A 27312-nucleotide genomic window follows, 5' to 3' on the forward strand; every position below is an offset into this window, starting at 1 on the left:
GATGCAAGTCATGATAATATCAGACTTTTTAAGCCAGCCATAAATGGATCAAAATTCGGCTGATTCAACAGGGATCAGCTGAGTCTGAATTGTAATGCCCAATTGCCTGTCACAATAGATCAATGTAGGTCTATGGAGTCCTCTGGGATCTTTAGAGTAATAATGAGGACTCAAACCAGCTAGCATAAGTTATAGCTTCATATGATGTCTGCTTTTATTTATGTATATTTGTTTTTAGCCGGGGGATGAAATCTACCCAAGGGATGAAAATGGAAAATTTCTTTACCATGAGACAGACCTCTGTGCTACATGGGAGGTAAGGCTATGGAAACTTCTGGAATTGATTGAAAACATGGACATGCTCTCCATCATAAAGGCAACCTGTCACTACCAGAACAGGACATACTGGTGGAAGAAACAAACACAAAGGGTTCCCTTTCTAGCACGTAAGATAATTGGCCACATTTAGGCCAATTCATGCCTTTTGATGTAGGCTTCTGAGTCCTTTCATATTCAAAGATGCGTCTGCTGTGAAATCTTAAAGGGCCATCTATAGTGATGTTTTATATATTTTATTTAATATTTTCAGTGCTAAAAAAATTCTATATACCATTTTTTAAATTTCCTTTTTAATCAAATGAAGTATTGGGCATTCATGTCTTGAAAGTTTCCACATTTTGTCCTGTTGCAACCAAAAAAGTAAATGTATTTTATTGGAATTTTATGTGATCGACCAACACAAAGTGGCACATAATTTTGAAGTGAAAGGAAAATGATAAATGGTTTTAAAAAAAAATCTAAATTTATATCTGAAAAGTGTGGTGTTGATTTGGATTCAGCCCCCTTTACTCTGATGCCCCTAACTAAAATCTAGTGGAACCAATTGCCTTCAGAAGTCAGCTGATTATTAAATAGAGTCCACCTGTGGTAATTTAAGCTCAGTATAAAAACAGCTGTTCTGTGAAGCCATCAGAAGTTTGTTGGAGAACTTTAGTGAACAAACAGCATCATGAAGGCCAAGGAACCCACCGGACAGGTCAGGGACATAGTTGCAGAGAAGTTTTAAGCAGGATTAGGTTATAAAAATGTTTCCCAAGCTTTGAACATCTCACGGAGCACTGTTCAATCCATCATCTGAAAATGGAAAGAGTATGGCACAACTGAAAACCTAGACATGGCCATCCACCTAAACTGACAGGCCTGGCAAAGAGAGCATTAATCAGAGAAGCAGCCAAGAGGCCCACGGTAACTCTGGAGGAGCTGCAGAGATCCACAGCTCAGGTGGGAGAATCTGTCCACAGGACAACTATTAGTTGTGCACTCCACAAACCTGGCCTTTATGGAAGAGTGGCAAGAAGAAAGCCATTGTTGAAAGAGAGCCATAAGAAGTCCCGTTTGCAGTTTGCGAGAAGCCATGTGGGGGACACAGCAAACATGTGGAAGAAGGTGCTCTGGTCAGATGAGATCAAAATGGAACCTTTTGGCCTAAAAGCAAAATGCTATGTGTGGTGGAAAACTAACATTGCACATCACCCTGAACACACCATCCCCACCGTGAAACATGGTGGTGGCAGCATCATGTTGTGGGGATGCTTTTCTTCAGCAATTGTTGGAAAGATGGATGGAGCCAAATACAGTACAGGGCAATCTTAGAAGAAAACCTGTTAGAGTCTGCAAAAGACTTGAGACTGGGGTGGAGGTTCACCTTCCAGCAGGACAATGACCCTAAACATACAGCCAGAGCTACAATGGGATTGTTTAGATCAAAGCATATTCATGTGTTAGAATAGCCCAGTCCAAGTCCAGACCTAAATCCAGTTTAGAATCTGTGACAAGACTTGAAAATTGCTGTTCACAAAGCTTGCAGCTGTAATTGCAGTGAAAGATGGTTCTACAAAGTATTGACTTTGACAAGTATTGAGTACAAATGCACGCCACACTTTTCATATATTTATTTGTAAAAATTTTTAAACCTATTTTTCATTTTCCTTCCACTTCACAATTATGTGCCACTTTGTGTTGGTCTATCACATAAAATCCCAAAAAAGTACATTTACATTTTTGGTTGTAACATGACAACATGTGGAAAATTTCAAGGGATATGAATACTTTTTCAAGGCACTGTACATATGAGTATTCTACATTGTATAATTACCTTTGCTAAGCAATTGCCAGAGGGCAGCTGTTTTAAACAGTGTGGGGGTCATTTACGAAAGGCAAATCCACTTTGCACTGCAAGTGCACTTGGAAATGCAGTCGCTCTAAATCTAAGGGGTAGATCTGAAATGAGTGGAAGCTCTGCTGATTTTATCATCCAATCATGTGCAAGCTAAAATGACGTTTTTTATTTTTCTCGCATGTCCCCCTCGGATCTACAGCGACTTTACTTCCAAGTGCACTTTCAAGTGCACTAGCAGTGCAAAGTGGATTTCTCTTTAGTAAATAAATCCCTGTATGTATTACAAAAACCGAGGGTCATGACAACCACTCAAAAGGATGTTTTATTCAGAACCAACCACGGTATAGTGGTTAATAGAAAAAATATTTTATTATACAAAAAAATATGTGTTTCTATATCAAACAGACTGCTGGGCAATATGCAGCAACCCTCAAAAAAAAAAAAACATTAAAAATGAGACAAAGTTGTCACAACATTAAAATTCACACACAGCTCGAGCTCTGAATCAAGCAGACAACAGCCAATCATACTCTGAATGTCGAGCAATGCTCAACAGATGCACACAAATACCTCCAAATGAACAGTAAGTATATCCCAGCAGGCCATGAAATTATGGACAGTAATCACAGGATAGTCTAGTTGACTCAGTGACCACACTGTTAAGTGGGACCCAATGTCGTTCAGATGACATATGGAGTGTCCAGGATGATGGAAAGAAACGGCAACACAATTCTTGAGTGCTTAATACTGAGATGAAATGTTACAGCTAATCGGTCTCTGTTCAGCCGCATGGAGAGCAGTAAATCGACAAATGGAAATCCAACAGTCTCAGCTTTCCCACCAAACGTGTGTAAGCAATTGCATAACTCTTGCATGGTTACTGCAGCTGCAGGATATCCTGACTGACTCCACAGAGATTATTATTATAATACAGGATTTATATAGCGCCAACAGTTTACACAGCGCTTTACAATATAAAAAGGAGACAATACAGTTACAATACAATAAAATACAAGAGGATTAAGAGGGCCCTGCTCAGAAGAGCTTACAATCTAATAGGGTGGGGCAGGTGGTACAAAAGGTTGTAACTGTGAGGAATGAGTCGATGGAAGTGGTAGAAGATCCGTTGTAGACGTGACAGGCTTTCCTGAAAACTTTTGAATATAGTCACAGTCACTTTTATAGTCACTTTTGAATATCGTCACAGCTTGTGCAGCGATGGAAAAGTGCTAGCACCACACAGGGCGGTGGACAGTAGTAGACCCGGATTGGGCATGGGGACATGTGTCCAATTGTGACTGCAGACAGAGTGGATTGGCACTTGGGCCACCCGGAAATACTGTTTTTCAATTCCGGTGACAAAAAAACTCACTTCTTGTGGATGTATTATGAGTAGTAAGATAGGCTGCTCGCAGGCTCTCACCATACCGTGTACTCAGTATTGATACAGGCAGTCCCCAAGTTACGAACACAATAGGGACTATAAGTTTGTTTGTAAGTCGAAGTTGTTCGTAAGTCGCAACACTACATTTGTAAGTGTAACTTCCGGTGGGAACACTGCATTCGTAAGTGTAACTGCCGCCTGTGCATCGATGTGGAATGTTCTGGGCACTTGTTATGTTATCTGTGGTGTAGTACGGCAGTGTGGGATGTGTTCGGAAGTGCTCGAAAGGTATCCAGGACCCGCGTGGAGCACAAGTGGCCGGCATTTGAGGCCATTCGTAAGTAGGAGTAGTTCGGAACTCGGGTGTTCGGAACTCGGGGATTGCCTGCATTGAAACATATATTCTTTTGCATAATATGATTTTGTAAGTATTTTTTCTATTATCCACTATACCGTGGTTGGTTCTAAATAAAACGCCCTTTTGAGTGGTTGTCATGACCCTCAGTTTTTGTAATACATGTATTGTGTTGTTTTAAGGACCCCACCCATTCCGTGAGACGGTGTTTAACCCATGATTTGCGGGAAGTTTTTATGATTCCCTCTTTTTTTTTTTTTTTCTTTTATATTATGTTTTAAACAGTGACCTGAGTGGTTGGTAGCAGCATTTTGACTGGTGAATTAACACCATTTGCCAGAAAGCATAAACCTAGTGCTGGGCTTTCCTATTCACAAGTTTAGCATGATTTTCAGGGTACCATGTGTATTATATATCTATTTGTAAAACAAAGATTATATGCAGATAAAGAAAAATATAAGCTTGAAAATATGTACAGTAAATCTTTAGAAATATATATAAAAAAGTAACCAAAGGCCATTTTGCTTTCTCCTTAAGTCTATAAAGTTTTCTTTCCTTTGTGGAATCCCTAGGATTGGGTGCTGCGTAAATTCATTGCAGCCAATAGAATTTTGAAACTAAATTTTGTCTGTATTCTGCAGGCTTTGGAGGAATGTAAAGATGCAGGACTTTGCAAATCCCTGGGAGTGTCCAACTTCAACCGCAGGCAACTAGAACTGATCTTGAACAAACCGGGACTCAAGCACAAGCCCACATCCAACCAGGTGAGACCACAGGCAATATACAGCTGTACAGTCAGTCAAAAAAAACAAACAAAAATTCCTAGCTCACTTGCCAGCCTGCAACAAACCGAATTGACCCTGTCTAACAGTTCACATTAAAACCAAGGGGTTTAGTTTACACACATTTGCAAACACAAGCTGCAGTGGCCAAGTCATGGCACCCTAGTGTACTGGAGTCCTAACTCTAATTTTGAGAGTCTCCCAAGTTGTAGCACATATATAATAATGGATAGATTAAGGGCGGGTATGCATGGAGGGAGCCCACCCCTCCTTAAAGGTACAGGGATGCACTGGACACCCAGCAATAGCACAATGGCAGCGAAGGTATCCAGTGCGTCTTGTTAAAACTTGGCCCTGTTAGGAGCCTTGCACCCTGATGGAGGGTCAGGGTAGAGTCCCAGTTCTTCAGGAGGTGGACTAGAGAAATGCCCTTAAGTGTACTTTTTTGTGTGTGTGTGTTTTTCACATGCACTTTTTTGTACAGTTAGGTGTTTAGTTTTTGTGCAGCTCTGTGGGTTAAGAAAGGTGCTTTTATTCTCCCTTAGACCTAAATGAGCAGTTAAAGTGATTATAAAGGAAAAACATATTTTTTTTAAAATAACAAACATGTGATACTTACCTGCTCTGTACAATGGTTTTGCACAGAGCAGCCCCAATTCTCTTCTTTTAGGGTTCCCTACGGCGCTCCTGGCTCCTCCCTCCTTCTGAGTTCCCCCATAGCAAACCGCTTGCTATGGGGGCACTCATGCAGGCTCAATCCCTGTCCATTTACACACAGAGCTTGGCTTGGCCCCACCCATGCCCTTTCCTCTGGGAGGGTAACTGGTTTCAGAAGGTTTTTTTCCTTAAAGTGTTTACTAAACCCAGGACCCTGCATTCACTATATCTGGTCTCCCACAGTACACAGAACATGGAAATGCAATTAATTTAGTAAATATAAACTGCTAAATGCCTTTTTTTCATCAGCAGTTAGAGCAGTCTTGTTGCTTCTACTTGTGTCTGGTTAAAACTTGTTGGAGGAGTTTTCATTCTCCCACGATTGTCCTATGAGAATGCAGGACCCCTAACCCTCTGTCTGGACAGTGCTGATTGGTTCTGTGCTGATCACATGCAATCTCCCAAGAAAAAAAAAAAACTCTCTGGCAATACACACCAAACTGAGCACGTGCAGCTTGTCCCCTAGCTCTGTAAATATCAGGAAATATATTTGAGTCAGTGGAAGAAGGAAATATCAGAGGAGACAGGATAGAACAGCCTTTTTACACAATGCAGAGGATTAACCCCTTAGATTCCACAGTGAGTATAACAAGCATGCTTTACTGCATATAGTCCTGGTGCTATAGAATGTAATATTGTAATTTAAATCTGCTTTTGTACAGGTCGAATGCCATCCTTATTTCACCCAGCCAAAATTATTGGAGTTCTGCAAACAACATGAGATTGTCATCGTGGGCTATAGTCCTCTAGGAACTTGTCGCGATGCAATGTGGTATGTGTCAACAAGGGAAAGAAAAAGTCCCACCTCTATCCACATTATAGACCTGAATCTGGAACTCCAGCCTTAACGAAATAGTTACTATAATCATATCTCCCAACTGTCCCTGATTTCAGGGGACTGTCCCTGATTTGGAGCAATGTCCCTCTGTCCTTCTTTCCTCCATTATTTGTCCCTCATTTTGGTCTGATCTACATAGTTGTATATTAAATGTACTTTTTATCTTTCAAAAAAGTGTTTCCCAGTGCTAAATCTTTCATCCAATTTCTAAATTGCCGCATTTGTAAATTTCAAAAGCCAATATAAAGGAGTAGTAGTGGTAAATAAAAGCACCTTTAGGGGGGCATAGCAGAGGTTGTTTCCATGCCTACATGCTTTTGCTAATTGATGTCCCTCGTTCCCATCTCAAAAAGTTGGGCGGTATGACTATAATGGACTCCCCTCCTAGCACCGGTGCGTGAGTGAGCTCTTTCACTGACCAGACTGCTCCCTTCTCTCTCTCTCTCCCTGATCCCCCTCTGTCTCTCTGACCCCCCTCTGTCTCTCTGATCCCCCCCTCTCTCCCTGATCCCCCCCCTCTCCCATGATCCCCCCCTCTCTCCCTGATCCCCCTCTCTCTCCCTGATCCCCTCTCCCTGACCCCCCTCTCTCTCTCCCTGATCCCCTCTCTCTCTCTCCCTGACCCCCCCTCTCTCTCCCTGATCCCCCCCCCTCTCTCTCCCTGATCCCCCTCCCTCTCCCTGATCCCCCCTCTCTCTCTCCCTGATCCCCCTCTCTCTCTCCCTGATCCCCCCCTCTCTCTCCCTGACCCCCCCTCTCTGATCCCCCCTCTCTCTCTCCCTGATCCCCCCCCCTCTCTCTCCCTGATCCCCCCTCTCTGATCCCCCCTCTCTCTCTCCCTGATCCCCCCCCCTCTCTCTCTGATCCCCCCCCTCTCTCTCTCCCTGATCCCCTCCTCTCTCTCCCTGATCCCCTCTCTCTCTCCCCGATCCCCCCTCTCTCTCTCCCCGATCCCCTCTCTCTCCCCGATCCTCCCTCTCTCTCCCTGATCCCCCCCCTCTCTTTCCCTGACCCCCCCTCTCTCTCCCTGATCCCCCCTCTCTCTCTCCCTGATCCCCCCTCTCTCTCTCTCCCTGATCCCCCCTCTCTGATCCCCCCTCTCTCTCTCCCTGATCCCCCCTCTCTCTCTCCCTGATCCCCCCTCTCTCTCCCTGATCCCCCCTCTCTCCCTGATCCCCCCTCTCTCCCTGATCCCCCCTCTCTCTCTCCCTGATCCCCCCTCTCTCTCTCTCCCTGATCCCCCCTCTCTGATCCCCCCTCTCTCTCTCCCTGATCCCCCCTCTCTCTCTCCCTGATCCCCCCTCTCTCTCCCTGATCCCCTCTCTCTCCCTGATCCCCCCTCTCTCCCTGATCCCCCCTCTCTCTCTGCCTGATCCCCCCTCTCTCTCTGCCTGATCCCCCCTCTCTCTCTCCCTGATCCCCCCTCTCTCTCTCCCTGATCCCCCCTCTCTCTCCCTGATCCCCCCTCTCTCCCTGATCCCCCCTCTCTGCCTGATCCCTCACTCTCTCCCTGATCCCCCCTCTCTCTCTGCCTGATCCCCCCTCTCTCTCTGCCTGATCCCCCATCTCTCTCTGCCTGATCCCTCACTCTCTCCCTGATCCCCCCTCTCTCTCTGCCTGATCCCCCCCTCTCTCTCTGCCTGATCCCCCCCCTCTCTCTCTGCCTGATCCCCCCTCTGTCTCTCTCTGATCCCCCCCCTCTCTCTCTGCCTGATCCCCCCTCTGTCTCTCTCTGATCCCCCCCCTCTCTCTCTCCCTGATCCCCCCTCTCTCTCTCTCCCTGATCCCCTCCCTTTCTCTCTCCCTGATCCACCCCCTCTCTCTCTGCCTGATCCCCCCTCTCTCTCTGCCTGATCCCCTTTCTCTCTCTCCCTGATCCCCTCTCTCTCTCTCTTTACTTGCCAGCACTGGAAGTAGCTTTACTCCAGTCTGTTTATCTCCTGTTTTAACTCCTCCCTTACCATCATCTGCCTATACATTGATGTATAACAGAATTACTTGATTAACTTTATCCTCTTAAAGCAAAGCAAAATATTTATTATACTGCAGCTTACCGATTCTTAGATGAGTGGCTGCATTAGTTTTTTTTGTTGTTTTTAGGTTTTCTCTTTTATATTCACCTGGTGATCCTTCTAGTAAGTCTGTTGTTTTTCAAAAGAACGCGCTGTCTTGCAGATGTGGCAGTTAGAGGTTTGAATCAAATCATTTAACACTGTCAAAGGGGGTGGACCCATAGGGGGCGACAAAATGGGGATTCACCTAGGGTGTCAAAAATCCTTGCACCGGCCCTGCAGCCAACCTAGGCATGCCCATACCTCCAAACTGACATCCAGTTATCAAAAAATTTGAAACTGTATTTGCATAACTCCTCCCAAGATCAAACCTACTGCTTGCATCAGGCCTGAGGGTTCTCGAGAGGAGTACTTGGGCAGGGTGCTGTGATGTTTTCAGGAAACTATGTACAGCACCCTGCCAGTCCCTCTGACCAGCCATGGTTTGATGCCCCTTCTCTTCTGCTATTGAGACTAGACAGTACCCTTGTCTCAGCACCAGTCTCCATTCTCAGCATCTTGGTGTGCACAAAAATAACAAAATTGAGACTTTGCATGCCTATTCTGCCAAAAAAACCGCTACTTCCAAGCAATTTCTTATTTCCCGACTTTACTTCTACTTTGTATAACTAATAATGTTTAACCTATAGGAAGCGTACAGTGAAGCATTTTTTATTTATTTATGCAGGGTGAACGTGTCCTCTCCGCCCCTCCTGGAAGATGCTACCTTGAATGCAATAGGCAAAAAGTACAACAAGTCAGCTGCCCAAGTTGCATTACGATTCAATGTCCAGAGAGGTGTTGTAGTCATTCCAAAGAGCTTTAATCCAGATCGGATCAGAGAAAACTTCCAGGTAAGGATGTGCAGCTCCTCATGAACTAAGTGCCAACTTTGTCATTTATGACATGCAGGCTGTGTTCTTTGGAGTGTTTTCTACATATATTTGTAGAAAACATGCTGTGATAGGATGAACGGCCAGACACATGACTTTGTCAGGTCATCAGGTCATGTGATCAGGCTCATTCCCTTTTTAGCACGTTTTGCCATTCTTTAAAAATGCACATTTGTAAATCATGCCACTGTGGTTTCTAAATGTGCTGGTGTGTGTGTTTTTTTAATTTAATTTTTTTTTTTACATAAATAATTCTATCAATGTGGGTAGTGTTATAAAAAATGTTTTTCTTTCTAGATATAGTCTACAATTATATATGTAGGTGTGCACGGAGGCAGTCATTATTTGTTTTTTACATATGCAGGCTCTGCATCTTGCTGTGTAGTGTTACACAATGGTTGCACTGACGTAACTGCTACTTCTCACAATCAGTGGCCGCTGGTGTTCAATATTTTGGGAGGGCGGCAAACCAATGCCAACCCCCCCCCCCCTCCTCCGGCGTGAAATGGGCAGGAAGGCAGCGATTTTTTTCCCCTCACAAAAGATGGACAGGAAGGTGGTGATCAGAGGCCTCCTTACCTTAGGAGGCAGATGAGGAAGATCTGGGGTAGGGCTACTGCTCCTTGCTCCTGCTACTCCTCGCTTCTGGGCCGTTGCTTCTCCTCCCGGCCGAACAGGAAGTGGGTCCTGAGACCCGATTGGCTGAGAGTCCTAAGACTCCCTGTATACAAGAAAAAGAACCGCTGCTCATGGTGTATAAAGATAAGGCTGATTGAAGTATATTGCAGAGTGCTAGCCCCGGCCCACCTCCGTGGGAAACTTGGAAAGAAGAAAGAAATGGCTGCACATCCAGAACTTTCACACATACATCTTGTGCTTAATCATTACCCAATACCCAAAACCCAATTACCTAATGATTAAGCACAAGATGTATGAAACGCATCTACGTGACCACAGTTTGGTGTCTCTGGTGTTATCTTTGTGAAGCAAAAGAAAAGGCAATTGGAAGTTCTGAATGTGCAGTCATTTCTTTCTTCTTCCTAAGACTTCCTGGCCAACCGGATCTAAGGACCTACTTCCTGATTGGCCGGGAGGAGAATCAGGAAGACAATAGCAAATATTAATTTGCTATGGTCACACAACTGGGTGGGCTCAGGGCGCAGTGCTCTGCGCCCCAAGCCCACCCTTTTCTTAAGCCAATTAGAGTCTCGGGCTCTAATCATGTGTTTCAAAAAAAAAAAAAACACATTGAAATCCATGCATCCGGCGCCCTGCATATGGATTAGGGGGTGGCGCCCCTGTGCCCCTTACGGACAGGCCGCCACTGCTCACAATAAAGGTCTGTGAGCCAGCTGACTCAATGAAAACAATGCACTCCCTAAGAGGCTAATATAACTGCTTTGAAAGGATATCTAAACCTAAATGCAAAAATGTAATATAGTGTAGATAACCAATGCTTAGATGTGATGGCTCCACTAGTTTTCTTTTTTTTTTTGGGCTAAAATAATTTCAGTAAGTACAAAAACCACCTGTTGATCCTGCAAGGAATACAACTTCCTTTTCACTTGCTGTTCATTTAAACTAGTATAAAAGAATGCTGTCTAACTTCTGTGAACTGCTAATCTCCCCATAACCAGTGGTGTATTGTTACTTTGTGCAGTGCGTGAGCCCATGGGACTCAAGGGGAATGGGGTCCACTATGTGCTCACTACACATATTTCTGGTTTTACTATGGGCTGACAGTATTGGTGACAATAGTGTCCACCCACTGTACAACCTCTATGCATGCAGTCAGATCCTGCATGCTGAGCTTGTGGAGGAGGTGGGGTGGGTGGGTGATTTAAAATGACACCAAATGCTTGCTGCCCATGCACTGAATTGTATTGTATACTGTGCAGAGGTCGCACTAAACTAACTTTGTAGCTTTAGGTGAACACTGTGAGGAGGACGCAATACACTAACTGTAAATAGTCTAGCTGCCTGACTGTGGTACTAATAGGATCAGAAGAACACCATATACCAAATACTGTAACAACACAAGCCTGCCTGTCAGTAGGAAGATAATAACAGGAACGGATCTAGCTACACTATATATATATTCATTCTCTCTCTCTCTCTCTCTCTCTCTCTCTCTCTCTCTCTCTCTCTCTCTCTCTCCCTCTCTCTCTCTCCCTCTCTCTCTCTCTCTCTCTCTCTCTCATAATTTCTGCTGTGTCCCCAGTTACCCTGTGTCTTTCGCAATTCTAGTCACACTCACATTTTGTTAGACTCTGTTGTTTGTTTTTTTTTAGGTCAAACAGATTACTTGTAGGTGCTGTTAATGTTTAAATATTTGTTATGTTTTAGTTTCTCTGTTAATGATAACAGAACAAGAATTGTTGCTTATGTAGCACTCACCCCCTAAGGGGCCCGCCGAGTAGTCCCAAGGATCTTTTCTCCAAACTACTGTATTAGCAGCCAAATACACAGTCTCAGGCTCTCTTCTGGCTCAATGAACAATCTAAAGCAGGGGTCCTCACAATTTTTAAACTGTCCCTCAGACTGTTGGGGGGCTGGATTATAGTTTGAAAAAAATATGAACAAATTCCTATGCACACTGCACAAATCTTTTTTGTAGTACAGCCTCACCACTGCCCATCAGCGCAGCCTCACCAGTGCCCATTAGGGATGGGCTTGATGTTTGATATGGAGCTCTCGCTGCAAGATCGCCCACCGTGGAGCGCCCCATAATGCACTGCGAGAGCGCGGTGCATTGACGGCTGCTGATTGGCCAAAGCATGCACCTGACCTGCATGCTTTGGCCAATCACAGCACGATGTGCTGTGAGAGCCATGATTGGGCAAAGGTAGGGTGCCTTTGGCCAATCATGGCTCAAGTCCACACCCCACATGTCATTATTGCTGCGGCATGTTTGACACATCGCACATATGTGCCCCTTTAAAGGCAGATTAAGGGGACCCCCCAGGCATGATATTTAAAGGAATATTTCATTTTTAAGCATCATTAAAATCACTGCTCCTGAAAAAACAATTATTTAAAAAACTTTTTTTTACATTGATACATGTCTCTTAGGGCAGTACCCAGGTCCCCATACACTTTTTATGGCAATAACTTGCATATAAGCCTTTAAAATGAGCCTGTTTGAGGTGTTCTGGTGCGAACCGTACTGGGGGGATGTTCGGTCCTTCCATAGTCCCCATCAGTGCAGCCTCACCAGTGACCCTCAGTGCAGCCTTATTAGTGCCCATCAATGCAGGCTCACCGGTGCCCATCAGTGCAGCCTCATAAGTGCCCATCAGTGTAGCCTCATAAGTGCCCATCAGTGCAGCCTCAAAAGTGCCCATCAATGCAGCCTGATCAGTGCTCATTAGCACAGCCTCACCGGTGCATGGGGATTAGAGAGAGGAGCGCCGCCGGACCACACAAAGCTGCTGGTAATGGTAGCCTGTGAGGGACTTCCAGTTTTAATAATTCCTGGGGACATACCGCTGTCAACAGGCACAAAGACAGCCACGAGAAGGCCTAAGAGCTGGCTCCCCTTGTGTAGCTTTCCCGCGCTACATTGTTAGATGCCTGAGCAGGCTCTCTGTGTCTCTGCCCCCACCCTGGAAAATGCCAAAGATTGGTCCGGTTTCCCCCTATGGGGCAGGGTCTGAGGGGATCTCTGCAGCTCAGTAACTTCAGAGTCCAGCTCCAGGCAGCTGAGTGCAGACCGCTCGTTGTGGGGGCTCCAGTGCCTGAATGGTCAGTACGCCCCTGGGGGTGGCCTGGTTAAATGATCTTGGTAGGCTGTATTTGTCCCCTGGGCCGTAGCTTGAGGACCCCTGGTCTAAAGTTGTCTTTTCTTGATGTTTTTATTAAAGTTAAATTTGGACAAGGTGTAGGGAGCTGTAAGATACTCCAGTGGCACAAAAAACCCCAGTAACATGAGGACACTTCTCAAGCTTCCTCAAGTTTCTTAGTACAGTTATTACAGCAGCAACTAGGGAACTGAATTACACTGAGACACCATAGGAAATGTCCACATTTAGAGTAATAGCTGACACTGACTCAGGAGGGATAATAGCGGCATGCTGTCACTAGGATCGCTCACACAGGCCTGCACTCACAAATGTCCCTGGATACTTGAATGTCTCCTTTCAATATCAGCCAGACATCGCTACTGTGAAATCTCCAGACCAGATCCTCAGTAGAATAACTCAGTCAGTTCCAGCAAAGCTTGGTAGGATAGGCAGCCCTGCTTTAACACAGCTGGGGCCCTAATGAAGTGTTAGAAGCACAGCTGGAATGTCCAAAGGAGCAGCAGCCCTTCAGGCTGGGAACTTCTCCTGGATAAGAACCCTGCTATTCCAAGCCACTATTTATTCACCCCCAGCTACCTACTGGGCACATTTACCAGGGATTGGCTGCTTATTTGTCTCTCCCAGCCCACTATAGACCATTCCAGAAGGCAGGGGGAAGCAGTCAAATCTGCAAACAGTGAGGCACAGAACAGCCCAAAATAATCACAAGCTGCTCAACTGATTACAGGAGAGCTACAGGAACCAGCAGCCTATCTAGGAAGGTGCTACACTTACCTATATAGCTTCCAGCTACCTACATAGTGCTATGTGGGTTGTGTAGTCCTGTGTTCTAGTTCTTGGTGAGATTGTCTAGGTCTGGCTTAAGGTGGCCAGGAGATACAGCAGGCATAGACAGGTTCTCTTTGTGGGGCTGGATGGTCAGCAGAGGATGTGAGCTGGCTGTGTCACCCCAGACGATGAGGCTTTATTGCAGTGTAATCCAGCCTTTGCCCCTGGGATAGCTGGGTTTCCCAGGGTGTCATTTATTTTGTAACCCTGGAGAAAATGGGGTTTGATCTAACAAAACTTCCAACACCCACAATGGCCTACTCCTTCTTGTATCCTAATGATATATACACAGCAAGCTTATTGTACTTTAACAAGGATGCGAGGATATTCAACTTATCCTGTATCAGTGTCAAGCCGGCTTCAGCCCAGGTTTGTTCTACTGGGGTTTATTTACTAAAGGCAAATCCACTTTGCACTGCAAGTGCTCTTGGAAGTGCAGTTGCTGTAGATCCGAGGGGAACATGCAAGGAAAATAAACAAACAGCTTTTTTGCTTGTACATGATTGGATGATAAAATCAGCAGATCTTCCCCTGATTTCAGATCTTCCCCTCAGATTTACAGCAACTGCACTTCCATGTGCACTTGCAGTGCACTTTTAGTGCAGAGTGAATTTGCCTTTAGTAAATCAACCCCATTGTTTCTATGTTCAAAACAATGGGTTGATTTACTAAAACTGGGGAGTGCAAAATCTGGTGCAGCTGTGCAAAGAAACCAATCAGCTGCCAGTTTTTCTGTCAAACCTTAATTGAACAAGCTGAAGTTAGAAGCTGATTGGCTACTGTGCTCAGCTGCACCAGGTTTTGCACTCTCCAGTTTTAGTAAATCAACCCCATTGTGTTTGGTATAGGCACTGGGAGAACTTTGTCTTTCATTTCCTAAAAAATTGGAGACAAAGGATGTTTGAAATCCAGCCTGGGTGGCAACCATAGCTGACCCCATGACCACAGGGGAGGAGTGAGCATAGCCACCCTATAACAAAAAATATGGTAATGGCAAGGCGAAAGGGAGCAGAAAAGACTGAACAACACAAAAATCTAATGTAACCACCTCATCTAAGGACTGGCAAGCAGCAATATGTTACATTTTTGTTTTATTTAGATACACTTTAAGCAGAGAATAAGTGTTTTTGCTAATCTACTTTGCATCTAGTGACTAATCTCTAAATATCTAAACTTAAAAAGTGTACCTTCCACCATAAAATCAAAGTCTGCTTATTAAATTTCTACCCTCTATCCTTCAAGGGTGACGTTATCCTCCTCCTGACAATATTTGGGGAATGTAGAGCCCTCCAAATCCCACTGGTAAAACACTCCCAGAACTGTGCTCTAGTGTCTTGTCCTGAGATTTATTACAGTTTTTGCACTGTACACCCCCGATAAAGCCTTGTTTTTAGAAAGAAACATTTTTTTTGTGTGTTTTTTTAATACGTTCTCTTTATTTTTCATTATTGGCACTTAGATTTATTGCGGCAAGGTTTGGTTTAGTTGCAGGAAGAAAAAGAACTGGTGGATATAGTGGGTTGAGAGTGCTTTCTTTTCCCAGGCTGGGCAGCTGAGCCTTTTGTTAACCACAGTGACCCTCCGTAACAATCCATGCCTTTTGGGTTACGGTATGTGGCCAGGATACTGACCCTACTCTATACACATCTCTACTCAGATAGAAATATTGACCAATGGCAGCTAAAGGCATATTTGCTGTCTGGTTGTTATCTCCCTATAATGAAGTTATACAGTGGGCATAGAAAAGTATCGCCCCCCCTTTAAAAATAATCAAATTTTGTTGCTTTGCAGCCTGAAATTAGGACAGCAGTTATTGTTTTATATAGCTGTATTTACTAGTGCAACTTATAACATTCAAGTGAAAGATATGACACCAACATGTCAAAAAAAAAAAAAAATCAAAAACAAATCAAAAACAGAATTACTGAGTTGGAAAAAGGATCACCCCCTTATGTCTGTATTTTGTTGGACCACATTTTGCTTTAATTATAGCCTTCAGTGTAAGGGCAGCAAAAAAATAAATTTTTTCTTCTATCCTGACAAGTGCTCCAGTCGCTGCTGCAGAGAAAAACCCCATAACACGATATTACCACCTTCATGCTTTACTGTAGGAATGGTGTTATTTGAATGGTGAGCTGTATTGGATTTCTGCCCGACATATTGTTTGGTAGTGAGGCCAAATAACTACATTTTGGTCTCATCTGACCACCTTAAATGCACTTTGAAGATTCTGAGGCCACATCATTCTTTTCTATACCCACTGTATGTCTGTTCCATCATTTTGTATTTTTGCACTAATTCCGTACCGCCCTATAAGGTTCTATACCTGGGATTCTTATGAGTTCCTTTCTACATTGTGAGTTTAAGGTTCCACGCACGCCAGCTGTTTTTATAAGCTCAAAAAATGCTAGAAAAAAATGCTGGATGAAAAACTCTGATAATAGCGTTTTTGTGCCAGCTTCTAGTAGCATTTTAGACGCTTTTAGGAGCGTTCGTGTTTTTACAATGCACGAAGAAAGAAAAAACTGCTTACAAAAAGTTGTTAGAAGTTTTTTAGTAGCGTTTATTATTATTATTATTATTATTATACAGGATTTATATAGCGCCGACAGTTTACGCAGCGCTTTACAACAACATTAGGGCAGACAGTACAAGTACAATACAATTCAATACAGGAGGAATCAGAGGGCCCTGCTCGTTAGAGCTTACAATCTAGGAGGGAGGGTCAAGTTATACAAAAGGGTAATAGCTGTGGGGGATGAGCTAATGGAGAAAATAATGCAATGCATGTTTAGCTGTTTTTCTGCTGGGAAAAACGCTCCCAAAAACTCCACAAAAACATATTTTTTTTATTTTTGGGGTATTTGAAATACAACTTTATTATGATCTAAACGAAAAATGTATGGGATTACAGTAACAAACAAGATTACCACTGAACATTGTGATGTGGCTGTAGCAGTCTTAACTTTTGAAACTTTTAAAGGGAATATTATTTGTAGTCCCAAACAGCTAGATACGCAGGTCCAAAATATGAAGGATTTATTTTTTGTCAACTGCCACATTCACTCCAAAGCCCATTCATCTCCTTCAGCATTCCAAATGGTTAAGCACATGTTCTGCTCAGCGAAATAAAGTGCAAACACGCTGCAACAAAAACATATTTTTTTCTGCTCCTAGACGCTAAAGCTCAAAAAACGCGAATAGCCTGGACACATAGGATAACGCTATTTAGCTTCTAGGAGCAGAAAAAATCCTAATAACAGCATCTAGGAGCTTAAACAAATGCTAGTTTGCATGGAGCCTTAGACAGTTATGAATAAAAGTGAAGTTTTAGGTCATAGTGGGTTTGGTGCGTGGGTATAGTGCACCCCTCTGTTTCTCTAATGAGATTTCTTGGAACCTCATTGGAGGATATCATAACCCCCTGCACAAGAGAATCCGGAGGAAAGTAATTAAAAAAAAAAATTCTCTACGGGTATTTCTGTACAGTTTTATTTACTGTGCTTTGGCAAGGTAGATGGACAGCAAAGGTAAATCGTAGACCCTGCATGTAATAAAAATATGGAAGAGAAATCATACAAAAAAATATGGATATCGTCTTTGAAAAGAACCACTCAAAATATGCCCCAACCACTGTACATTCCATTTAATAGGTCGCTCAGGTGGTATTGTGGCACATGCTGCCTACTCATCTTTTTTCAGGTTTGCCCTATAGAGCAATGATAGCCAAGGGTTTCTTGCCATCTGGCTTGTGTGTAGCCCAAATCTGAAGAGCAAGGGGCTAAAAGTCTCCAAATGTTTAAAGAAGCTCTGTGTATTAGTGAATCCCTGATCCGTGTGGTGTAACAGGGCCTTACTTTGCTTGTTTTTTTTTCTTGATAAATGCAGATTTTTGACTTCTCACTCACTGACCAGGAAATGAAGAAAATTGAAGTTCTGAATAAGAACATTCGCTATGTGGAACTGTTAATGTGAGTACTTATATGGGTCAAAGCGCCAAAACATTGGAACAGGAACTATGAGCGCCCGTTCACACCTAAGTGCTCTGTTGTGTCGCCATAATGCACGCGACTTATCACACATTATGGTATATGAACGACCAACATACAGGGACAGACAATGTAATACTGACACATAATCACACACACAGGTTGGACTTGATGGACTTGTGTCTTTTTTCAACCTCACCTTCTGTGTAACTATGTATGTATTGCATTGAGGCAGCCTATTTATTAAAAATGGGCTGCCAACACACAACAGGTGAAAAAATATACATGACACTTTTAGCAACTCAGCATACCACAATGGACAGTATACCGTATGTGTTGTGATGTGCTGCAGTGCGTTGTGAGTTGGACTGCCTTGTATAATACATTGGAGTGCCAGACACAATAAATGTCACCACACATAGAGAAGGTCTGGCAAGTGTGAATGGGCCCTAATGGTTTTTGGTCAGGTTTTATTTTCCACATTCTTCTAAATGTACCAGTTTGATTGAGAAATTGATGTTTTATATGCTTTTTAACTAACTGTATAAAACTTGTATTTCATGTGTATGTTTGGGCAGAATAATGTAAAAAAAATAATTTTGTATAGCTCTACAATAAATGCCTAGTTCCCCATTTATTTGTTAGAATTGATACCGTTGAGATGCTGTGCAACTCAAACACGGCTACATTAGAGATAATCTATTGTCTGCAGAGTTGCAATGTTTATTTCAGACCCAAGACATTTATTCATTTGTTTGTCATTTTGGTTAATTTCAAACTCCTTCTTGTCATGACTCTTGATTTGCCATTTGATGGGTAAACAGGACTAAGATACCCAGCCTAGCAGTGCCACCTTCAGGCACAAAACCATACTACAACCTTCAATGAAATTTCATAGCCTTTCTAACGCCAGGCTCTAGCTGACCTCCAGGCTGATATAAAAGACACCAATTAATGCCACTCTGTAATTACTAATACATCCTTGAAAGCTGAGGTTTAGTAAGAACAGCTTTAATTCTCAATTACGGGTAATGAAATATGTTCCACGTTGTGCAGGCAGCTGGATCTTGGAGAAATCTTCACTGCAGAGATGCCTGTCCTCCTCCTGTCTCTAAACTTTTAGCCCAGAAGTGGTTAACAGCTTCAGGTCTTCAAGCAGAACAGACATAAAATTGTAGTGCTGGAAGAAAATCAATATGGTGTTGTCCCTCGCGCTATGTTGAGTATAAGGAATGTGTCAATAAAATAACTCAGTGTTGAAAAACAGTAAAAATAGTGTCAACGTGGGTAAGTAGTGATGATGTCTCTGTGGACTGCAGCAAAATCAGAAGTGTTCACATACACTCAACATAATAATGACAATAAAAAGATTTTGCGCTTCAAATCTATCACATAAATACATAAACTGACATTGATGTGATCTGGTGCGTGCAACTATGGTAGCTGTAAAAATGTGGGTGTGATCTGTGAATGTGTACAAACAATGAAAGTAAAATAATCCAAGTGTGCTAATGTACATAGATAATTTATTCATAAATCAAAAAGAAAGTTCATAATATTGTGTCACATCCGCTGGGATCAAATATGAGGGGGAATGATGGTGATATTCTTAATATGGAGGGATCCGGTGAAACCGGGCTCTCTAAACTCTCACCTTAAGAAAAGCAGATATAGGCATCCAACAGTTTCTTTAGTAGATGCTGTATGGTATAGCTTATCAGTTCTTCTGGTGGGGTTTCTCTAATAGCTGGATAATCCTCCCGGTATACAGATACCTATTAAAATAGAGGAGGGGTTGCCCACCTGGGCTCCACCCATCCGGTGGAATGAACGGGGAAGGGAGAGAGACAGGTCTCCAATGGTGTAGTAATTTTGAATAAAAGTACATTTATTAAGTGATTCATGTGGTCTCTTACATTTAAAATGGTTAAAAACAGCATAAACAGCATGAAGCGTTCACAAGAGCGGCGTCTGAGGCGCCTCCTTACTGACTTCCGGTTACGTCTGCTCTCTGCCACGCCCACGCTCTGTAGTGCTGGAAGGTCAGCGCCAGGAACAAGACAGGCATCCCTGCATTGAAAGTTTCTCCAGGATCCAGCTGCCAGCACATTTTTTTTTAGCCTTAAGTTCAGCTTTATTCTTTTTAATGAAATTGTTTAAATACCTAAAATGTGACCTGGCATCAGCCTGTTGCAGTCTCTGTACAGCAGAACACTGACTGGGACGGGGGGGGGGGGGGGGGGGTGGAAGCAAAAGGAGCAAATCAGTTCATGTTCTGACAGTCACTGTCCAGTCACAGGCTATGGGTGGGTTCAGAACAACCTGGGTGCAGAGGAAGTGGGTTAAATAATGGTAACCATCAGACTGAGGAAAGCTAGCAGCATAAAAAAGTACTGCAGGCAAAATCTCTGCAGTGGAGCTGAAAATAAAGCAAAGTCTGATTTTAGTTATTTTAGTTTCATAGTTGGTAAGCTTGAATAAAGACACCAGTCCATCTTGTTCAACCTGTGTGGGTGTGTATTTGTCTCTACCACTTTGCATAATCCTGTATAATGTGTTCTATAGGATGCCCATCTAAAAGTTTTTTTTTTTTCTTAATCAGTGACACTTCCCGCTGAAACCACCAATTGTGGAAGGGAGTGCCACATCCTTACCGCTCTAGCAGTAAAGAACCTCTTACACAGTTTAAGGTTAAACCACTTCTCGTCCAACTTCATTGAGTTTTCACATGTTTTCTTTAGTGGCCTGAGACTGAAAAGTTTCATCCCAATGTTGGAATCACCATTAAGATATTTATATATATTGTAATGGGCTATTCATTTGTATCTTGTTATTTTCAGGTAGAGCTCTTCTTTAAAACAGTCTGAATGAACAGATTTAATTTTTCAGCTTATAAGTGTCAGTTATGTGTTAAGAGCGGTAGTATATAAGAAGGTGTTAAACGGTCCTTTTTGCTGGCTTTCCTTACCAACAATAAATACTAAATGAAGAGGTTAAAATTAAGATGATCTTTCAACTCCAGACCATGTAATGGTCACTCAATAACCTGCATCTTCTTATTTACCCCCCCCCCAACTTTGCATCTTAATTATTGTGCCACAATTTATCATGCGCCCTGGATGCTAGCAGTATTATAACTGATTGGTATAAAGTCAGCCTTTGCATACGACAGGAATCCTTTGTCCAGGGAGATATATATGAACAATTGGCAGTTTGTTCCAGTACCTAATGGTATGGGTTGTATCCCACTGCTGCTTCATAGAATCCCTGTTTACTTTAAATATACAAAAAGAAACTCTATTTCTTAAAAAGTCGCACCAAGAAAGGGCAATGACAATGTATTTGTTATGCTGTGCAAATAATCCTTCAGTAGCCATTATACAGTATATAGTAATCAATAAACAGAAGCCTTGACCAGTTTTTTCTATTTTTTAGGTGGAGTGATCACCCAGAATATCCTTTTAAGGATGAATACTGAGGTCAAGGTATAGAAAGTCCTCTCTGCCATCAGTCAACGATAAACCACTCTTCTGGAGTGGACACTCTTCATGATCTTCCCATCTTTATCAGATAACCAAAGACAGAATATATACATGAACATCCCAAGGACAGAGTTTTTCATATTAAACACAAATAAAACAGTTTTTTTTTTAACAAAAAGTGTTTGGTGTTTTCCTCCTTTTAAGCTGCTTTGATCTAACTGCATTTAAATATATATTCGCTGTTACAATTTCCATTGTGATCATTGTGAAGGTTCGTTATTTTCTACAGACATGAAATGATGAGTAGAAGATCTTTTGCTGAATCCTGCTAATTAGAGCTGGAGATGCACTTTCTAGTATAAAAAAACAATTTACTTAATAATTTAATAATATTTAATATTTAATAATTTACTCCTAAATATTCAGCAAAACATGAACAAGCGTATCTAAACCCAAGAACAGAAATGTAATATACTGCAGTTTACCAGTCCTTAGATGTGGCGGTTCCATTAGTTTCCTGCCAGTAACACACTTTCATGTCCTAGGCTCACTCACTATATTGTTCTTATGAAAGAGCAACATTGTCAACCTAGGACTATAGGATAGGGTTGCCACCTGTCCGGGATTCACCCGGACAGTTCGGGTTTGGAATCATGCGTCCAGGTTTCACACTGCCTGAAATCCGGACACTTTATTCAGACCGGACTATGACTTCCAGATACATCTGGATGAGAGGTGCTGACTGCCAAGGGGTGCATGAGCTCACCATCCATCCCTGTCTGTGACTGAAGTCTCTTTCCTTCTCTCTTCTGCCTCTGCATGAGTACACTAAGGTAATTCAGGGTTCTCAGAGCACCCATATACACCAGAGGCCACAGTATTACCCCTTACATCAGAGTCCTCTCCACACATCGGAGTTCTCAGTGTTCCCCCTTAAATCAGGGTTCCTAGAGCATCCCTTATGTCAGAGTTCCCAGAGTTCTCCCTTACATTAGAGGCTGCAGAGTCCCCCCTTACAGTGAATGGGAACTCTGCAAATTCATGTGTAAAAGGGGAACTCTGTGGACTCTGATGTAAAGAGGGACTCTTGTTATTAACTTCATATGATTAGAATTGTTTTTTAATGGCAAAATATGTGTATAGTTTATACTATTAAAAAATAAAAAATTGCTGTGTGCCGCTAAAGTGTTCGGGTTTGACATGAAGAAAAGGTGGCAACCCTACTATAGGACTATAGACTGAGTCTCAGTATGTACAACTTTTGCATAAATTAACATTTAGCCCTCATGCACACAGGCTGTTAAAATAACGTTATGAAAACGCCAGTATCTTTGCAGTGATTTTTTTTTCAGCTTTTTTCAGAGTTTTTGCAATAGTGTTTTTTAGCGTTTTTGAGCGTTTTTCCGCGTTAGCGTTTTTTAGCGGTTTTTTTTTTTCAAAATTTTTTTTTTTTTTTTTTTTTCAATGGATCAAAAACATTAAAAAATGTTGGTGAATGACGTTTTTGAGCGTTTTTCAGCGTTAGAGCGTTTTTACAGCTGAAAAACGTCTTTCAGAACCCACTGGTCCTGGGTTTTTTTTACAGCTTAAAAACGCCTATGCCACTTGCAGCTCAAAAACGCCTAGGTGGGCATGAAGCCATAGACTAACATAGACAGGCCTTTTTAAGCTGCAAAAAAAAGCTCAAAAAAGCAGCTGTAAAAACGTCCGTGTGCATGAGGACTTAAGACTACATTCACTTGATCCAGCCTGGTGCAAAGGCAGCTGTTTTTGCCACCTGTGAGACTCAAGCTGTGACCCTCGCTGACCTGTCATTAAAGTGTATGAGCTCGGTGGCTGCAGCAAACCGCTCACAGGTTGCAAAAACAGCTGCATGATTCAAACAGTAGATTCCTGCCACTGTCATTCACACCGGGCCAAATCGCCCATGTGAATGTCTGCCCAAGGCAGAACACACAGTGCTGTCACATCCTAACATCTTAGCTGCAGAAGTCCAATTTCTACATACTGAAGTGTTAACTACTGTCATGTGTTATCAGTGTCACAGACACTGAGAAATGCAGCAGGAGGTGTTTAGGTAGAAAATAAAACCTGCTTCCAGCAATGCATGGCTACCATGCATTTCAGACAATATTCTACTTTATACACAATGCACTTCAGTCCAAATCACCTTCCAGAGGAAATTGGTCTCTAATGCTATGAAGGACCATGATTGTTCTTTAATTATACATATGAGTGACTCATAGGGGTTGATTTACTAAAGGCAAAAAGACTGTGCACTTTGGAAAGTGCAGTTGCACACGGCAAGAGCAGTTGCACCAGAGTTTAGTAAATGAGCAGAGGCTCAGCTGACTTTCATCAACCAATCATGTGCAAGCAAAAATGCTGTTTTTTTTTATTTTCCTTGCATGTGATTGGGTATTCTTTGCAAAGTGAAGCTTTACCTCATTTACTAAGCTCTGGAGCAACTGCACTTGCAGAGTGCAATTGCACTTTCCAAGGTGCACAGTCTATTGGCCTTTAGTAAATCAACCCCATAGTGCCAAGCATGTAAAATCTTTATTAATGCGATGTTAATTGTAAATGTGATCATAGAAAATACTGTGGGGAAAGAAACAAGTAGAAATAGCAGAAGGACTCATGATTATCAATGATACTTTTTTTAGTCGAGTATCCACTGAAGAACGAACACAGAGGTCATGATATATACAGTCCTTATTGCTGTTGCTTTGTGTTTAGTCTCCATTCTTAAAAGGATACTCTGGATGACGCTCCCACCTACACCAGACAAACACAGATCGGAAATGACCATGGGGATGAAGCACAGAGAAGATTATTTACCAGTATACTTCAAGTGAAAAAAAGATACATAATGAAAAATAGCTAACAAAAGAAACCATCATTTAAAAATAATAATAATTGTGTGTAATACAGCTACAAACAACTCAACCATTCCTGCAAATAAATATATTTACTTGAGAACTGTGACTTTGCTAAAACTCATGGGTGGCCATGTTTGTCAAAAGAAAAGGCAGTGTAAATTGAATACATATCTAAAACAGAAGAAATATACATACGTTGCTTGGGTAAATAAACAGGGAGGACAGAAAAGATCATTTAACTTTCACTGAGAATATACTGCTCCGGTTTCAGTACCATGAACAAAACCCCAGGTGTTGGGTCACATGAGCTTTGCTAATAGAGAAGGGTCTAAATATGGATTATCTCCTTTAGCCAAGATCAGGTGATCAAGTTGCTCTCATGACAAGAAATCAGAGGAGCCTGGAGCAACTTTTTCACCAGGACAGGTACAAAGTGACACTAAACTCTGGTTTAAATTCTACTTGTGAAAATAAAACTGTGTTTTAAAAATAATTCTATTCAAGTATGTATTCTTAACTCAAAAAAGTACATTCTGTTGCTCTTGGTCTCCTCCACATTCCTTTTCTTTGCTGATGTGATCTGACTTCCTGTTAGAAGGTAGCTATCTTCATTCTCCATGGTCCCATTGAATGCTGGAAAGTCGCCATCATTTTTTTTGCTCATTGTAGAGATGGACTATGAACTGTGGGACTGTGTACATAGTGCACATGACTACAACTAATGTGTACTGCCGATTTACAAACATATGTGAGGGGAAAGGAGAGGTTCAAGAGAAAAACACAGTAAGAAAAGCTTCATTGAAAAATAGATTAAAGTACCATTAAGTAGTGGATGCATATGGATTATTTTTGGAGAATATGAATATCTCTTAGTATCCCTGTAAGCCCCTCTATTATTTTTTCTCAATTTTTCCAGCACGACCAATAACGTAGCTTTAAGTCAACATTTTAAATAAAGGTTTGCTTTTGGGGTGGTGTGTGGAGCTATGCAAATCATTTTGTTGTGCCCCAGTGACCAACTTTACATCTGGAAAAGCATGTCTATTGTACAGATACAGTAATTTTGGAACAGACAAATTTAGGGCACTTTTACACTGGGACGGGGGGGGGCGTAGGAGGTAAAGCGCTGCTAGTTTTAGCAGCACTTTACCGTGGTTTTAGCAGTGCTTTTAACCCCCCGCTAGCAGCCAATGAAGGGGTTAATAGCACCCACAAAGCGCCGCTGCCGAAGCGATTTGCAGGCGCTTCGGCTGCGCTGCCCATTGATTTCAATGGGCAGGGGTGATTAAGGAGCGGTGTATACACCGCTCCTAAAGCGCCCCAAAGATGCTGCTTGCAGGACTTTTTTTAACGTCCCGCAAGTGCACCGCTCCAGTGACAGGAGAGGCGCTTTATAGGTGCTTTGCATTTGCTATTTTAGCCCTAAAATACCTGTAAAGTGCCTCAGTGTGAAAGTATCCTTAACCACTTGCCGACCGCCTAACGACAACATACGCAGAATGGCACGGGCAGGCAAAATCACGTACCTGGTACGTGATTGCCTTCCCGCGGGCGGGGGTCCGATCGCCCCCCCCGGTGCCAGAGGCGGTCGGCTTTGGTCTGGCAGCGATCAGAGATGAGGGGGGGCCATCTATTCGTGGCCCCCCCCTCGTGATCGCTCCCAGCCAATCGGAATCTTCCCCTGCCTCTGTGTAGTACACAGAGGCAGAGGATGTGATGTCATCTCTCCTCGGCTCGGCAGTTTCCGTTCCGGCGCCGAGGAGAGAAGACTGTAATGTGAGTGCACAACACACACACATACAGTAGAACATGCCAGGCACACTTTACACCCCCCTTTACCCCCCCCCCCCCCCCCGTCACACTAACACCAAGCAGTTTTTTTTTTTCTGATTACTGCATGGTGTCAGTTTGTGACAGTTAGTGTGGTAGGGCAGTTATTGTTAGCCCCCTTTAGGTCTAGGGTACCCCACTAACCCACCCTACTTTCCAAAATGGGGTCATTTGGGGGGGGGGTTTATGCCATCTGGGCATTTTATGGCCTTCAAAACTGTGATAGGTAGTGAGGAGTAAAATCAAAAATTTACGCCCTTAGAAATCCTGAAGGCAGTGATTGGTTTTTGGGGCCCCGTACGCGGCTAAGCTCCCAAAAAGTCCCACACATGTGGTATCCCCATACTCAGGAGAAGCAGCAGCAATATATCATTTAGTGACAACTTTTTGTAATTTTTTTTTTTTTTTTTAGTCATTATTCAATCACTTGGGACAAAAAAAATTAATATTCAATGGGCTCAACATGCCTCTCAGCAATTTCCTTGGGGTGTCTACTTTCCAAAATGGGGTCATTTGTGGGGGTTTTGTACTGCCCTGCCATTTTAGCACCTCAAGAAATGACATAGACAGTCATAAATTAAAGGCTGTGTAAATTCCAGAAAATGTACCCTAGTTTGTAGGCGCTATAACTTTTGCGCAAACCAATAAATATACACTTATTGACATTTTTTTTACCAAAGACATGTGGCCGAATACATTTTGGCCTAAATGTATGACTAAAATTGAGTTTATTGGATTTTTTTTATAACAAAAAGTAGAAAATATCATTTTTTTTCAAAATTTTCGGTCTTTTTCCATTTATAGCGCAAAAAATAAAAACGGCAGAGGTTATCAAATACCATCAAAAGAAAGCTCTATTTGTGGGAAGAAAAGGACGCAAATTTCGTTTGGGTACAGCATTGCATGACCGCGCAATTAGCAGTTAAAGCGACGCAGTGCCAAATTGTAAAAAGTGCTCTGGTCATTAAGGGGGTAAATCCTTCCGGGGCTGAAGTGGTTAATGCCTAAAGGGTATGTTGCCCCAAAAAATAAAATGACATATATGTGTTGTGTTATACATTTGGTTCCTATTAAGTGTAGCCTGTAAATTTGCATTTCCTATGTCTTTACTAAACACCTGGTGATCCTGTCCGCTTGACTTGATTGTTCTAAAACTGATCACTCTAGGCTCAGAAGCAGGTCTGTCCTAGAGTTGTAATTTTGCATCTTTTATCCTGACTTGGGCACTACATGACGCCATGTCCATATACAGAGTACCTGTAGTCCCAACTGCTGGCCCTCCACAGTGTGAGTGACAGA

The 27312-nt window shown here is 42.6% G+C and overlaps 1 protein-coding gene across 1 annotated transcript in view; it reads left to right on the forward strand.

Annotated features, from left to right (window-relative positions):
- Positions 1 to 21479, forward strand: part of LOC141132844 (aldo-keto reductase family 1 member D1-like) — a 67406-nt gene extending 45927 nt beyond the window's left edge. Inside the window, exons 4-9 of the mRNA XM_073621765.1 lie at positions 239 to 316; positions 4560 to 4682; positions 6080 to 6189; positions 8995 to 9160; positions 17719 to 17801; positions 21255 to 21479. Coding sequence (XP_073477866.1) covers positions 239 to 316; positions 4560 to 4682; positions 6080 to 6189; positions 8995 to 9160; positions 17719 to 17801; positions 21255 to 21297 — 603 coding nt within the window. The 3' untranslated portion in view covers positions 21298 to 21479. The remainder of the gene's footprint in view (positions 1 to 238; positions 317 to 4559; positions 4683 to 6079; positions 6190 to 8994; positions 9161 to 17718; positions 17802 to 21254) is intronic.
- Positions 21480 to 27312: the final 5833 nt, after the last annotated feature.

The sequence above is a fragment of the Aquarana catesbeiana genome, linkage group LG03 (assembly GCF_042186555.1).
Source record: "Aquarana catesbeiana isolate 2022-GZ linkage group LG03, ASM4218655v1, whole genome shotgun sequence".
In the NCBI taxonomy this organism is placed as follows: Eukaryota; Metazoa; Chordata; class Amphibia; order Anura; family Ranidae; genus Aquarana; species Aquarana catesbeiana.